Source organism: Grampus griseus (assembly GCF_964374135.1).
Source record: "Grampus griseus genome assembly, chromosome: 5".
Lineage (NCBI taxonomy): Eukaryota > Metazoa > Chordata > Mammalia > Artiodactyla > Delphinidae > Grampus > Grampus griseus.
Window position 1 is genome coordinate 106,123,181 of NC_138998.1, and position 11,749 is coordinate 106,134,929.

Consider the following 11,749-nt stretch of genomic DNA (forward strand, 5'->3'; position numbering starts at 1 on the left):
AGCCAAGACCAAGACAGGAAGGCATGAGCAATTTGTTTGAGCAGGAACTGACAGTATCAACAAAGTGTGATGTGTCTGTGGAGCAGTGTTTGATAAATGTGAGGCAGCCATAAACATGAGAAGACAGTCCAATGGGGCTTTGTGCCTCCTCCCGCTTCTAGTTTTTTTTTTTTTTCTTTAAATCTTCTTCTCTCTTTTGGTGTATTAATATGCCCTGATCTAAGATGCTCAGAAGTACACATACATCCTTGAGCTGGTGCTCTTTCCCTGGTTGCTGTATAGGACACTTATTTATTTATTTATTTGGACCTGCTGCTGGTTGCAGTGGTACATTTTCTCTGGTATACTTTCCACCCCTCTTCCCCAGTCTGCTGTGAAAGGCAGCACTGTTTCAATACTTGGTTTACATACTTAATAAAAGAGGCCCATGCCCTTAATAAAAAAGAATGCAGCTGATGGAATCTCTCAGGGTAGAGAAAGAGTAAATCCTCCTTCAGGCTGAGAGAGAGAGAGAAAGAGGCACCAGCAGACAGTTATTTTGCAGTGCACTGAATAGACAATTCACAGGGAAATGTTGAAGGCAGAGAGGACGCGACCCCCAAGTGCAGTCCATTGCCCACATGCTCTATAATAAATAATCTTCTCGCACCAGCCCAGTAGTGTGTGCAGTGACGTGCCGGGGCCAGCATACACAGAATGGCAGGGAAAACACATCCAGTGGTGTCGAATTTTCATCGCAATCACCAAATTAACTGATTTCCCCACATCACACTCCCCTTACTCAGCGTGGCGTGTGCGGACACACACACAGACACATACACACACAGCAGAGCTGAGAAATGCAAGTTACTGAGAGGTGAAGTGGGGTCTCTAGGAGGATGTTTCAGGACGGATTAGAAACCTAAGTAATGTGTCAGTCACCAGATTACTTGTGTGAGGGTGGCGGTATAAGCGGTGGGAAATGGGACCAGGCGGCATAAGAAAGAAGAACAGGCTGTCTGCCTTCTCAGGGATTCTGGCACATGATATATCTAAAATTTACATCAAACATAAAATACACAAAGTTACCACAAAATATTCTAACACATATCTCTGCAAGTTCAGTTAGTTAATTCAGGAAAATTCTGTCCACTATCTCTTCTTTCACATTCATAAATATGCATTAAAAAATATATGGTCCCGGTCTACCGGAGGAGGCTAGGAGAGAGGATGCATTCCAAGAACTTGCTGAAAGATGGTTCATTGACCTCATTTAAATCCTCCAAAGGCCAATTGGGTTTTGCACGCCTGTGGTTCTATGTGTCTTACTTTCAGATTCCTTTTACCCAGGGACGAATAAATTTGATCAACTTATCTTTCCTACAAATACACACATGATGACAGAGGGGATAGAGGTGGGCAAAGGTTTATCAAGAAATCAAGAGTCACGTAGCTTAAAAAATATCATATGGACCATAATTTCACATCCATCCTCCCTGTATCTCACACTCAAGCCACATCCCTACACCACTCTCTTCAAAGCAACAATCTTCCGCCTTACAGCCCCTGCCCACTCAGCCCTAGCATGCCGCCTCTGCCTCCACTACCACCCAAAGGGTGCTCTTCCTATGCACTCCTACTCCATTTATTTCATAATCACCATCGTCCTCCCATTCCACACAGCCCCCTCCTCTCTCCTTCAAAAGAGAGGGTCTGAGGAAAAGTGTACCCCAGTTCCCTAGCCAGTCTGCATCCAAAACCAGTGATTTGCATAATAACAGTGTTTTGTGCGGTTTCCCTCCGCTGCGGTCACAGGGGGTCCTACATTTCACGTGAAAGGATAATATTAATTACGGAAAAGAAGCGGCAGAGAGCGGATGGAGAGGTAGGGAATCTAAGCGAAAATCCCTTAGTAGTAAAGTAACTGCTAGGGTGCATATGTTTCTTGTCTTAAGAAAAAAAGAAAAAGAAAACCACACAGACTGAATAATAAAAAGTCAGTTTGTTGATAAAGTGTCTTTTGGTCTTTTAATTCTTCCCTTTCCCGGCCCTCTCTTTTTATTTCTTGGTTTATTTATGCATTCTTTCTTTTTCCGTTTACTCCTTTTTTTTTTCTTTTTCTTTTCGTTCTTCCTTCTCTCTCTCTCTTTTAACCTCAGACAGTCTCCTCTCTCTTCCTAGGTGAATGACATGTCTCACAACACATTCCCCCCGCCCCCTTCACCGGGGATGTTATTGCAATGCACACAGTGCTGCCGCTGCTGCTGTTCTCGCCGTCTCGGTAGCTCGCTCCCAGGCTCTCACACACTTTTTAAAGGCACACGGATATGATGATGGTGGGAGGAAAGGGAAAGAGAAAGACGACCCGAAAAGGGGGAGGTTAAAGAGGTGACAAGAGATGGAGAGGGTCGGTCAGGATTGTGATGTGGGAGGTGGCCGGTGGGGGTTGGTGGGAGCGTGTAATGTTCAGAGAAGGCACAAGTTGCCAGCCAAAAGGCGTGGGAGTGTGTGTGGGGGGGGGTTGGTGCTGGCGATGATGGAGAGTGAGAGATGCAGGAAGCTCAGGTGAATGAAAAGGCGAAAGGTGCCCGTAAGGGGCTGACTGCCGAGAGAGCAGGGTTAAGACAGCGCTAGAGATTCGAGGGGCTGGAGCAAACTGCCACTGGCCCCTGCCGCACCGGGGTGTAGGGGGAGGGGGTGGAAATCGCCAGGGACTGGGGGACTGACTGTAAGGGGGAGAGTGGAAATATGGGGTGGAGTGAGGATGACGGGGAACGGGCATGAAGTTGATGCTCCCCGCGGCGGGGCGGGGATTACCTTGTAGCAGGAGCCCGCAGACACTGTAAAAGCGGAGAACGGCGCTGCGTTTCCAAATCATGGTCCCTTCTGTGGAGGGTTTGGAATGGAACGAGGGGGGCAAAGAGATGCTGGTGAGCGGAGCACCAGAGTGCGGGGCTCCGCCGGTGTCTTCCTCGCGGAACCCTCTGGACCCAGGGTCCTCGCCGCTGCGGTGTTCGAACCCGCGGACGCTGATCAGCAGCAGCAGAAGCGGCAACGGCGAAGCACCCGCAGAATGGGTTTCGGTGGGCAAAATAGTTTCTTCTCCTCCTCCTCCTGATGGCGGTGCAGCCGCGACAGTCCGTCTGCCAGGCACGGGTTCGGAGCTTGCCTTCCTCTCCGCGCGCGCAGCAAGTCCCAGCACCCGCCGGGGCTGTCCGAGCAGGTGGTGCAGGGATGCCGGGGTGTCGGAGAAGGGGCGGACGAGGGTTGCAAGGAGTGGGTAGGTCACGGAAGGGAGAGGCGGGGAAGAGGGGGAGCAAGCAAGCAGCAGCCGCCGCTCGCGCTAGGGGTGTCTCAGGGTCCTGGGAGTGGAGGTGGAAGCTGTGCTAGAGGTGGAAGCGGCGCTAGAGGCGGTAGCGGCGGCAGCGGCGGCGGCTCCCGGATGCTTCGGCTGCAGCAGCAGCAGTGGCGGCGGCGGCGGCGGCGGCGGCGGCGGCGGCGGCGGCGGCGGCGGCGGCGGCAGCAACAGCGGCGGCAGCTCTACAGAGCACCAGACACAAGGGCAAGCTCAGCGCGGTGGAGGCCCCGCCCCCACCCTGGCCAGGGACAGACACCGCCCCCCGGCCAATGGAAACACACCCGCCCACCAGGCCTGGCCAATGAGAGAAAGGGATGGGTGGAGACAGGCGCCGGGAAAAACAAACAGGCTTCTCAAGGACCCTTCGGGCAGGAAGAACTGAATCCCCCATTCACACACCCCCGGCTGTTCTCACCTCCTTAGAGAGTCTCGCCCTAACTTTCTGAGGAGACAGCACCTCCATTAATCAGTGCCTAGCCTTCGGGAAGGGTTTAGCCAATCGCCACCGCGAGGGGGCGGGGTTAGCCGTGTCCCCAGCAGGTTCTGGAACCCGTGGTGGCTGGGCCAGGTCTGGGTGCTAAGTTCTTGTGCGCAGTTGGACTCCTAGAGCAGATGGTGGCTGCACCTGCCCACTCACCAGCTGCAGTAGCATTCTCTGAAGCTCCCAGAAGCAAAAGGGAAAGATTGCAGAGGGCGTGGGAGAGGCTAAGTATAGGGAACACCTACCTGCCTACAAGAACTTGTGTGACGGAGGAAGAGTTAGGGGTGGAGGAAATTAATTTGTTGTTGCTGTTCTTGAGAATTTGACTTAATCTAGACGTAAATTTCAGTAGAGCTTAGCAGGTGACAGTATCACATCGGTCAGTACTGAGATCAGGTAGATCCAGGTTCAAATCCCATAGCTGTCACTTTTTGCTTCACAGTGTTTGATGATTTTACTTGAACGTTTAAATCTGAAGCCTCCTCAACTGCAAAATAGGGATAATAATAGTACTTAACTCTTGGAGTTGTAAGGATTAAGTGAGAATGCATACCTGTTAGTACAGGGCCAAGCAATGTGTAAATGCTTTATAAATGGCGGCTTTAAGCTGTTTAGTGGGATTCTTCTAATTCGGTATAGCAAGAAATCTTGGGCAATCCTCCATAAATGTCTTAACAGCAACCATAAGGAAGGGAGAAAAAGCATAACTGTGCTTTCTTCAAGGGCTTAACCAAAGGTGATCATGGAAAGAAATTCAGGAATCTGGAAAGAACCATCTCTATAAATCAGCACCCTGAATGTGCCCTTTAGAAGAGGAGATATAAATGAACAGGACATAAAATAATCAGAAGTTGTGTTTCCAAACGAGCTTAATTCCCAGGCTTTTCCCTATGACCAGTTTTTAATTGGACCAAATTAGCAGACGATGGACTAGTTCGGTAGTGTTAAATCAGTCACACCATAAATAAAGTCCATTTTGTTTGAGCGACTACACAATAGAAACCTGCAAGCAAGGAGACAGAGGGAAAGATGAGAGGCAGGATCAATACTGAGGCCCTTAGCTCTTTCTCATTTGTTGCTTACTTTGCCACAACCTTTTACAACTTCAACCCCTGCCTTTTAACTAATGACCCATTCATTTCTCTCTCCACCTTTCTCCCCAGGTTCTCAAAATTAAGAAGCCACATGTCCATAACAAAACTGCAAGAAAGAGGATATGTGAATACTCTTGTTATTGTAGCAGATAGTTGCCTACTGTGAGTTTTAGCTGTTAGGAATCTAAGTCCAAGGATACTGCTATCATTTAAACTATTGTGAGCATCAGAAGGTGAAATTCTAATCATTATTGACTCATGCTTAGGTTTTGTGTCAGGGAGTATAAATAAAAATGGAAATGCCAAAGAAGTTAGGGTTTCTTTATCGACACAGTAGTTAGGGTTCCTGGGTTCTAGTGCCAGCTGTATGACCTTGGGCATATACTTAACTTCCCTGACCCTCAATTTCCTCAACTATAGTATGAGGAAGCTGTATTTGATGACTTCTAAAGTCTCACTGAGCTAAAAAAAAAAAAAAATATATTACTCTAAGATTGTTATGTTCAAGAAAATGCCCCAACTGAACATTTGAACATGAGTATCTCAACATTTGTGATCAATACTCAGAAGCAAATTGTGTTTTTGTTCTTGTTGATAACTACCAGAGCAGTTAGGATTTCTATACTGAAATAGTCTATAGGTTTACAATGCTGTATGTGATCTCAGACCAGCATCACCACCATCACCTGGGAACTTGTTAGAACTGCAGAATTTCAGGCCCTGCCCCATACCTACAGAGTAAGATTAAAGATTCCAGGGTGATTTATATGTACACCAAGATTGAGAAGTTCTAGTTTTTAACAGTGCTTTACTGCACTCTCAACCTCAGGGAGAATTTTGTGGGTGTTCTATGAAATGGAGGAGACTAAAAAGCCCTGAGGATTTTTGTTAAATTGTTATTTTCAGGAAACCCAGGAGTCTCCCTGCCATCATAACACAAAAGTAACTCTTCTTGTAAACCATAGAACAAATTGAGTAATTTAATTAGATAGTTTAAGAATGGCTGCAAGTTTGATTGTGATGAGAGTCATAAACTTTAATGTGATTAAGAGCTCTCTTTAGCCCACACACCCAGGGGACTGGAAGTAAGTTTGCATTTATTTCAGTCCTGGGGGGGAAAAACACTCAAAACATTAGATATGGCCATTTGGATAAATAATGTTATCTTCAAGTACAAAGAATAGATAATGCTCTACTTTGTAAATAGTCTATTCTTAGATGCTATTAATCAATTAACTTAAAAAATATCAAATGCCCAATGGTTGTAAGATCTCTCAACGTTTTAAAATGAGGCGAGTCAATATGTTCTAGAGTTGTCATTGTATGGATAAATTCATTTCTAAACTTGAAACATTTCTTAGAATGCAATTAAATATCTTTAAATATCTTCATTTCATAGTTTTAAGGCTATCATTGTCTACATATATTATCAGTGTCTCAGTAAATGTATAAAGTGACCTCTTATGAACCATCAGGCAATGAATTAATTTTATAAATTGCCAAAAGATGGCATCTATCCATGAATCCCTATATGCAAGAGTCTAAAATATTAAACCTGTTTGGAATATTTTCTTTACTTTTTTTATCATTAAGGCTTGTATTCTCCTCTTCATGGTAAAATATTGTTCAATATTTCATATTTTAAAGTAAATTTTTTTTTTTTTTTGCAGTACACGGGCCTCTCACCGCTGCGTCCCCTCCCGTTGTGGTGCACAGACTCCGGATGCACAGGCCCAGCGGCCATGGCCCACGGGTCCAGCCGCTCCGAGGCATGTGGGATCTTCCCAGACGGGGGCACGAACCCGTGTCCCCTGCATCGGCAGGTGGACTCTCAACCACTGCACCACTAGGGAAGCCCTGAAGTAAATTTTTAAATGAAGGTAAATTAATGTTTTAAATGTAAGTCATTCACTTAATACTCATTTTACAAGTTATATAAAGATAGCACACACTTTTTTCCTGCCTTGGGAATGATGGTTCTCTTTGCTTGTACTGTCCACAAAATAGGATGACAGCCTCATTCTCCTGCAGTAGTACCCTAGATATTATAGTTCTTTTAAGATACATTTCACAGAGGAGACCACAGTTAGTTTGTACTTTATGATTTTTTTCAACAATTTGAAATAATTGGTACTTATCATGAATGTGATGTTTATGCCTTTTTTATTCGACTAGGAGCAAAGTACTTTGTCAACAGTTTTAAGGTGATGGATGTGATAATTAACTAGATAGGGAAAATCTTTTCACAATATATACATATATTAAATCATCACTTTAAATATATTACAAATTTGTCAATTATACCTCAAAGCTGAAAAAGAAAATAACAATTTTAAAACCAGTTTTTTTTTTTTTTTTTTTTTGGTACGCGGGCCTCTCACTGTTGTGGCCTCTCCCGTTGCGGAGCACAGGCTCCGGAAGCGCAGGCTCAGTGGCCATGGCTCACGGGCCCAGCTGCTCTGCGGCATGTGGGATCTTCCCGAACCGGGGCACGAACCCACGTCCCCTGCCTCAGCAGGCGGACTCTCAACCACTACGCCACCAGGGAAGCCCTAAAACCAGTTTTAATTGTGACAAAAGTTTTTGAAATATGAATGGGAAAATTATTGTGTCAATTTTTTCCAACTATGGATAAATTTAGTAGGATTTCACATGATTAATGGAAATATTTATATTTCTCTTTTAAAATATTAAATTTAAGTGAAATATCTAAACACTTGAAATATACAGTCATTATAGATACCCAGGACTAAAAATCTAAAAATCCATGCTAAATTGACTCTCATAGTAAATTGAGTCTTGCAGTAAATTGACCTAGAAAAAGAAATTTCATGGCCTGGTGAAAATGTAGACCACTGTGAAAAAAAATTGGCTTTACTGAGTACTGGAAGCATTGATTGTCATTCACCATGCTCACCAGTATATTAAATATGAGGTCAGCTGCCTGTGTTGCAGAGATGTTAAGAATCCTTGGGTTTGGTATATATTATATTTAGTATAATACATAGTATATAGTATTATTTATATATATGTGTGTGTGTATATATCATACATATGATAGTATATAGCAATATTAACTGCCTTTATATACATTTTTAACTTAGCATTTTGCTACTGCTTACAAAACATTCAATGTCCTTCAGAGTTATGACCTATTATTTTACCCCACCCCATCTCAAATACTTTATAGCTAGAATTTTAACTTATATTGATGATGGTATATAAATGTTGAAAAGAAATTCACAGACATTCAGAAATTTACAATCTCAATATTAGCTGTTTCTTCATTTTTACATGAATAAACCAAGTGGCAATATGACAAACATCTATACGTTATCTCATTTTAATATATGCAGTTACAATATATAGAGTAAAAATGACCTTGTGATGTTAGGTATTACAAATTCTATCTCTACAATGATTGAATCTAAATGATCTAAGATATGTGGCCATCACACCTTCTTAAACTCGTCAAAGGGGATAATTCCTTTTCCTCCATTTCCCCGCAAACAAGCAAACATTCATCCTACTTTATATAAGATTGTATGATCCTAGAGTTTAATATTAGCTAATATGTAAAATAGTAGTTTAGAAATGACCAAAGGTAAGTGGAAATATTCTGGAGATAACGCCCAACTCGTGGACACTGATATTGAAAATGGGCTCTATTAAAAAACAAAACAAAATAAACAAAAACTCTCTGAAGAAAATGACATTATATTCATTCAAGTCAATTTCATACCTGCCGTACTGTTTTTGTATGTGGAGTGTTTAATACTTGGAACACTCCTTTTCAAGATCAACGTGTAAGTCATTTCCTTACTTTACCAAGGAGTCTGCTCAAATGTGCCATTCCCAGAGAGTCATTTACTGACTCTCCTCTGCTTCTCCACCCCCAATCCATCTAGTCACTCTTTATACATCTACCTTTTTTTTATGACCTTTATAAACTTGACCTTATATACTATTTAATTCAGTTGTTTACTTGTATATTTGTTTTCTCCCCAACTAGAATGTAAGCTGCAAAAATGCAGGGACTTTGACTTGTTGATTGAATTTTCAGCAACTGGAAAAGAGCTGAATATATTAATCATTCAACATATATTTGCTGAGGGAATTAGTGCATCCATGCAAATCTGACTACCTTCTGGTTTAACTTGTATAAAGACAGATTCAGTTATCTTCCCTCTTTGTATCTTCTTTTTAGGCATTATTTTCTTTTATAAATAATTCTAAGTATTATTAAGTGCAACCATTCAAACTAAAAATTCAGCACTTATAAAAAATTAGATTTATATTTTATTTACAAAAGAAATACATATAAGTTGGGAAAATACAAACTATGTAGGAATAAATAAAATAAAATAAATAAAACAGACACCCAGTGAAAGTTACTTTAGTGAGTTTACTCCCTATACATAACCACTGTTGACCATTGTTAACTATCCTTGATTTTTTTCAACAGCAAAATGTTTGGAATAAATAGATAGAAATGATTACAGTCTACCTATTAAAGTGTACACAACTATTTTTTAGGCACATTTGTAGTCCCTTGTCTTAGAAGGTTCTTAGTATTTGTACTAGTATTTAATATAATTTATGTTAGGAATATTACATTGTTCTATGGAATGAGCCAGGTCAGACTAACAATAAGGAAACCAACTGAGGACCCAGTTTTTGATTCAGATTGACCAAATAAAAGGAGCTATGTTGGATACTAAATAGCTGAGATAAAGAATTGTGAAGAACTCTATGATATTACTTGATTCCTGGTGAATCCAGGATAAATTAAGCTAGCTTATAATTCCAATGATTGAACAACCAAGTTGATCTACATCTCTAGGGAACATCTAATTTGTTCCTTAATAAAATAAAAATAATCAGAATAATAAGGCATCTTGAAGTAGCAAAACAAACAAATACTAAAAGGACAGGGTAGAATAGAAGGAAATAAGTTTGGAAAGTAAAATACAAAGAATAGCATGGCTTTAAAACTACGGCTTATTCCTAGAGCTGTTGACACTAACACTTTATGACTATTTAAGTTTAAATTAAGTAAAATAAAATAAAATTTTAAACTATGCATCTTAGTCATACTACTCACATTTTAAGTACTCAATAGCCACATGTGACTAGTGAGTACTCTATTGGACAACACAGGTTGACAACATTTGCATCATCACAGAAAGTTCTACTGGATAGTTCTGTCCTTGCTACCAAAATTTGTATTAGTATAGGCTCTCCAGAGAAATAGAATCAATAGAATAGAATAGAATAGAATAGATAGATATAGATAGTGATTTATTGTAAGGAATTGGCTCATGCAGTTAAGGCAAATAAGTCCCAAGATCTGCAGTCAGCAAGCTGGAGACCCAGAAGATCTGAGGGTAGAGTTCCAGTCTGAGACCAAAGGCCTAAAGCAGGAGAGCCAATGGTGTAAGTTCCAACCCAAGCCCAGGAGGCATTAAAAGGCTAATGTCCAGATTAAAAACAGTCAGACAGAGAGAGAAAATTCTTTCTTACTCTAACTTGTGTTCTATTCAGGCTTTCAACAGAATTGGTGATGTCCACTTACATGTAGGAGAGTGTATTAGGATTCTCCTGAGACAGACAGACAGACAGAGACTGACTTATTATGCAATTATGGAGGATGAAAAGTCCCACAATATGCTCTCTGCAAGCTGGAGACTAAGGAAAACCAGTGATATAATTCCAGTTCAAGTCTGAAGGCTTGGGAACTGAGGAGCTGATGGTATTAATCCCAGTCCAAAGACAGGAAAAGACAGTTGTCTCAGCTCAATCAGGCAGGCAGAAAGAGGAAGTAGTTTCCCCTCTTCTGCTTTTGGTTCTCTTTAGGCCCTCAAGGGATTGAACAATGCCTGCCCACACTGGGGAGGGCTGTCTACTTTATAGAATCCACTGATTCAAATGCTAATCTCATCTGAAAACACCATCATAGACACACCCAGACATAGTATTTAATCTGGGCACCCCATGGCTTGTCAAGTTGACATACAAAATTAACCATCACAGAGGGGAATCTACTTTACTCAATCTGCTGATTAAAATGTTAATCTCACCCCCAAACACCCTTCCAGTCATACCCAGAAATAATATTTACCCAAATATCTCAGCACCCTGTGTCCCAGGCAAGTTGACACATAAAATTAACCATCACACTTTTCATTTGATAAATATCATGTTGGCATTCATTGTCACCACTATGATATTTTCACAACTCTAGGTCTACAGCCCAGACATTCAAATCCAAAGTAAATAAGATTAACCTCTCAGATATGCCAAGGTCCTTCCTAATATATTTTGTTTATTTTGCTATAGATCTGCCTCTTTCCCATAACATGGATAGTAAAACCATCCATTCTTTTGGTGGTGAAGAGATGGGGAGACGCTCACAACCAGAGGATTATCTTACATTATGTCTCTACTAAGATAATCAAGGATGAATAGGTATTAGTCTGAACTCTTTGGTTGCAAGTGACATAGATCCAAATCAATTTCACTTAAATGAAAAGCAAAACATCAAAAAACTACTAGTTAATTTAACTTAAAAGTCCATGGTTGGGGGTTATTTCAGTCTACTTTGATCCAAATGCTTAAGTGATATCGTTAGAATTGTGTTTCATTTTATCCAAGGTTGAACTCTTTTTTCCTTAATATTAAGTAAAGCTTAAGCTGATTTTCCACACAGTGAAGCCAAGAGGGTCAACACATTCCTAGGTTTATCCCGTAATTTTATTGAAGGGTTCCAGAGAAAAGAGAAGAGCTCTTTATTCATAACCCTGACAAGAGCTCTGTATGACTTGGTAACAGTCCATG

General features: G+C 41.4%; 1 protein-coding gene across 7 annotated transcripts in view; it reads right to left on the reverse strand.

Annotated features, from left to right (window-relative positions):
- CADM2 (cell adhesion molecule 2) overlaps nucleotides 1-2,927 on the reverse strand; it is a 1,061,913-nt gene extending 1,058,986 nt beyond the window's left edge. For all 7 annotated transcript variants that reach the window (XM_082654785.1, XM_082654783.1, XM_082654786.1 and 4 more), the window contains exon 1: nucleotides 2,797-2,927. In XM_082654785.1, the coding sequence (XP_082510911.1) occupies nucleotides 2,797-2,857 (61 nt within the window). In that variant the 5' untranslated portion in view covers nucleotides 2,858-2,927. The remainder of the gene's footprint in view (nucleotides 1-2,796) is intronic.
- Nucleotides 2,928-11,749: the final 8,822 nt, after the last annotated feature.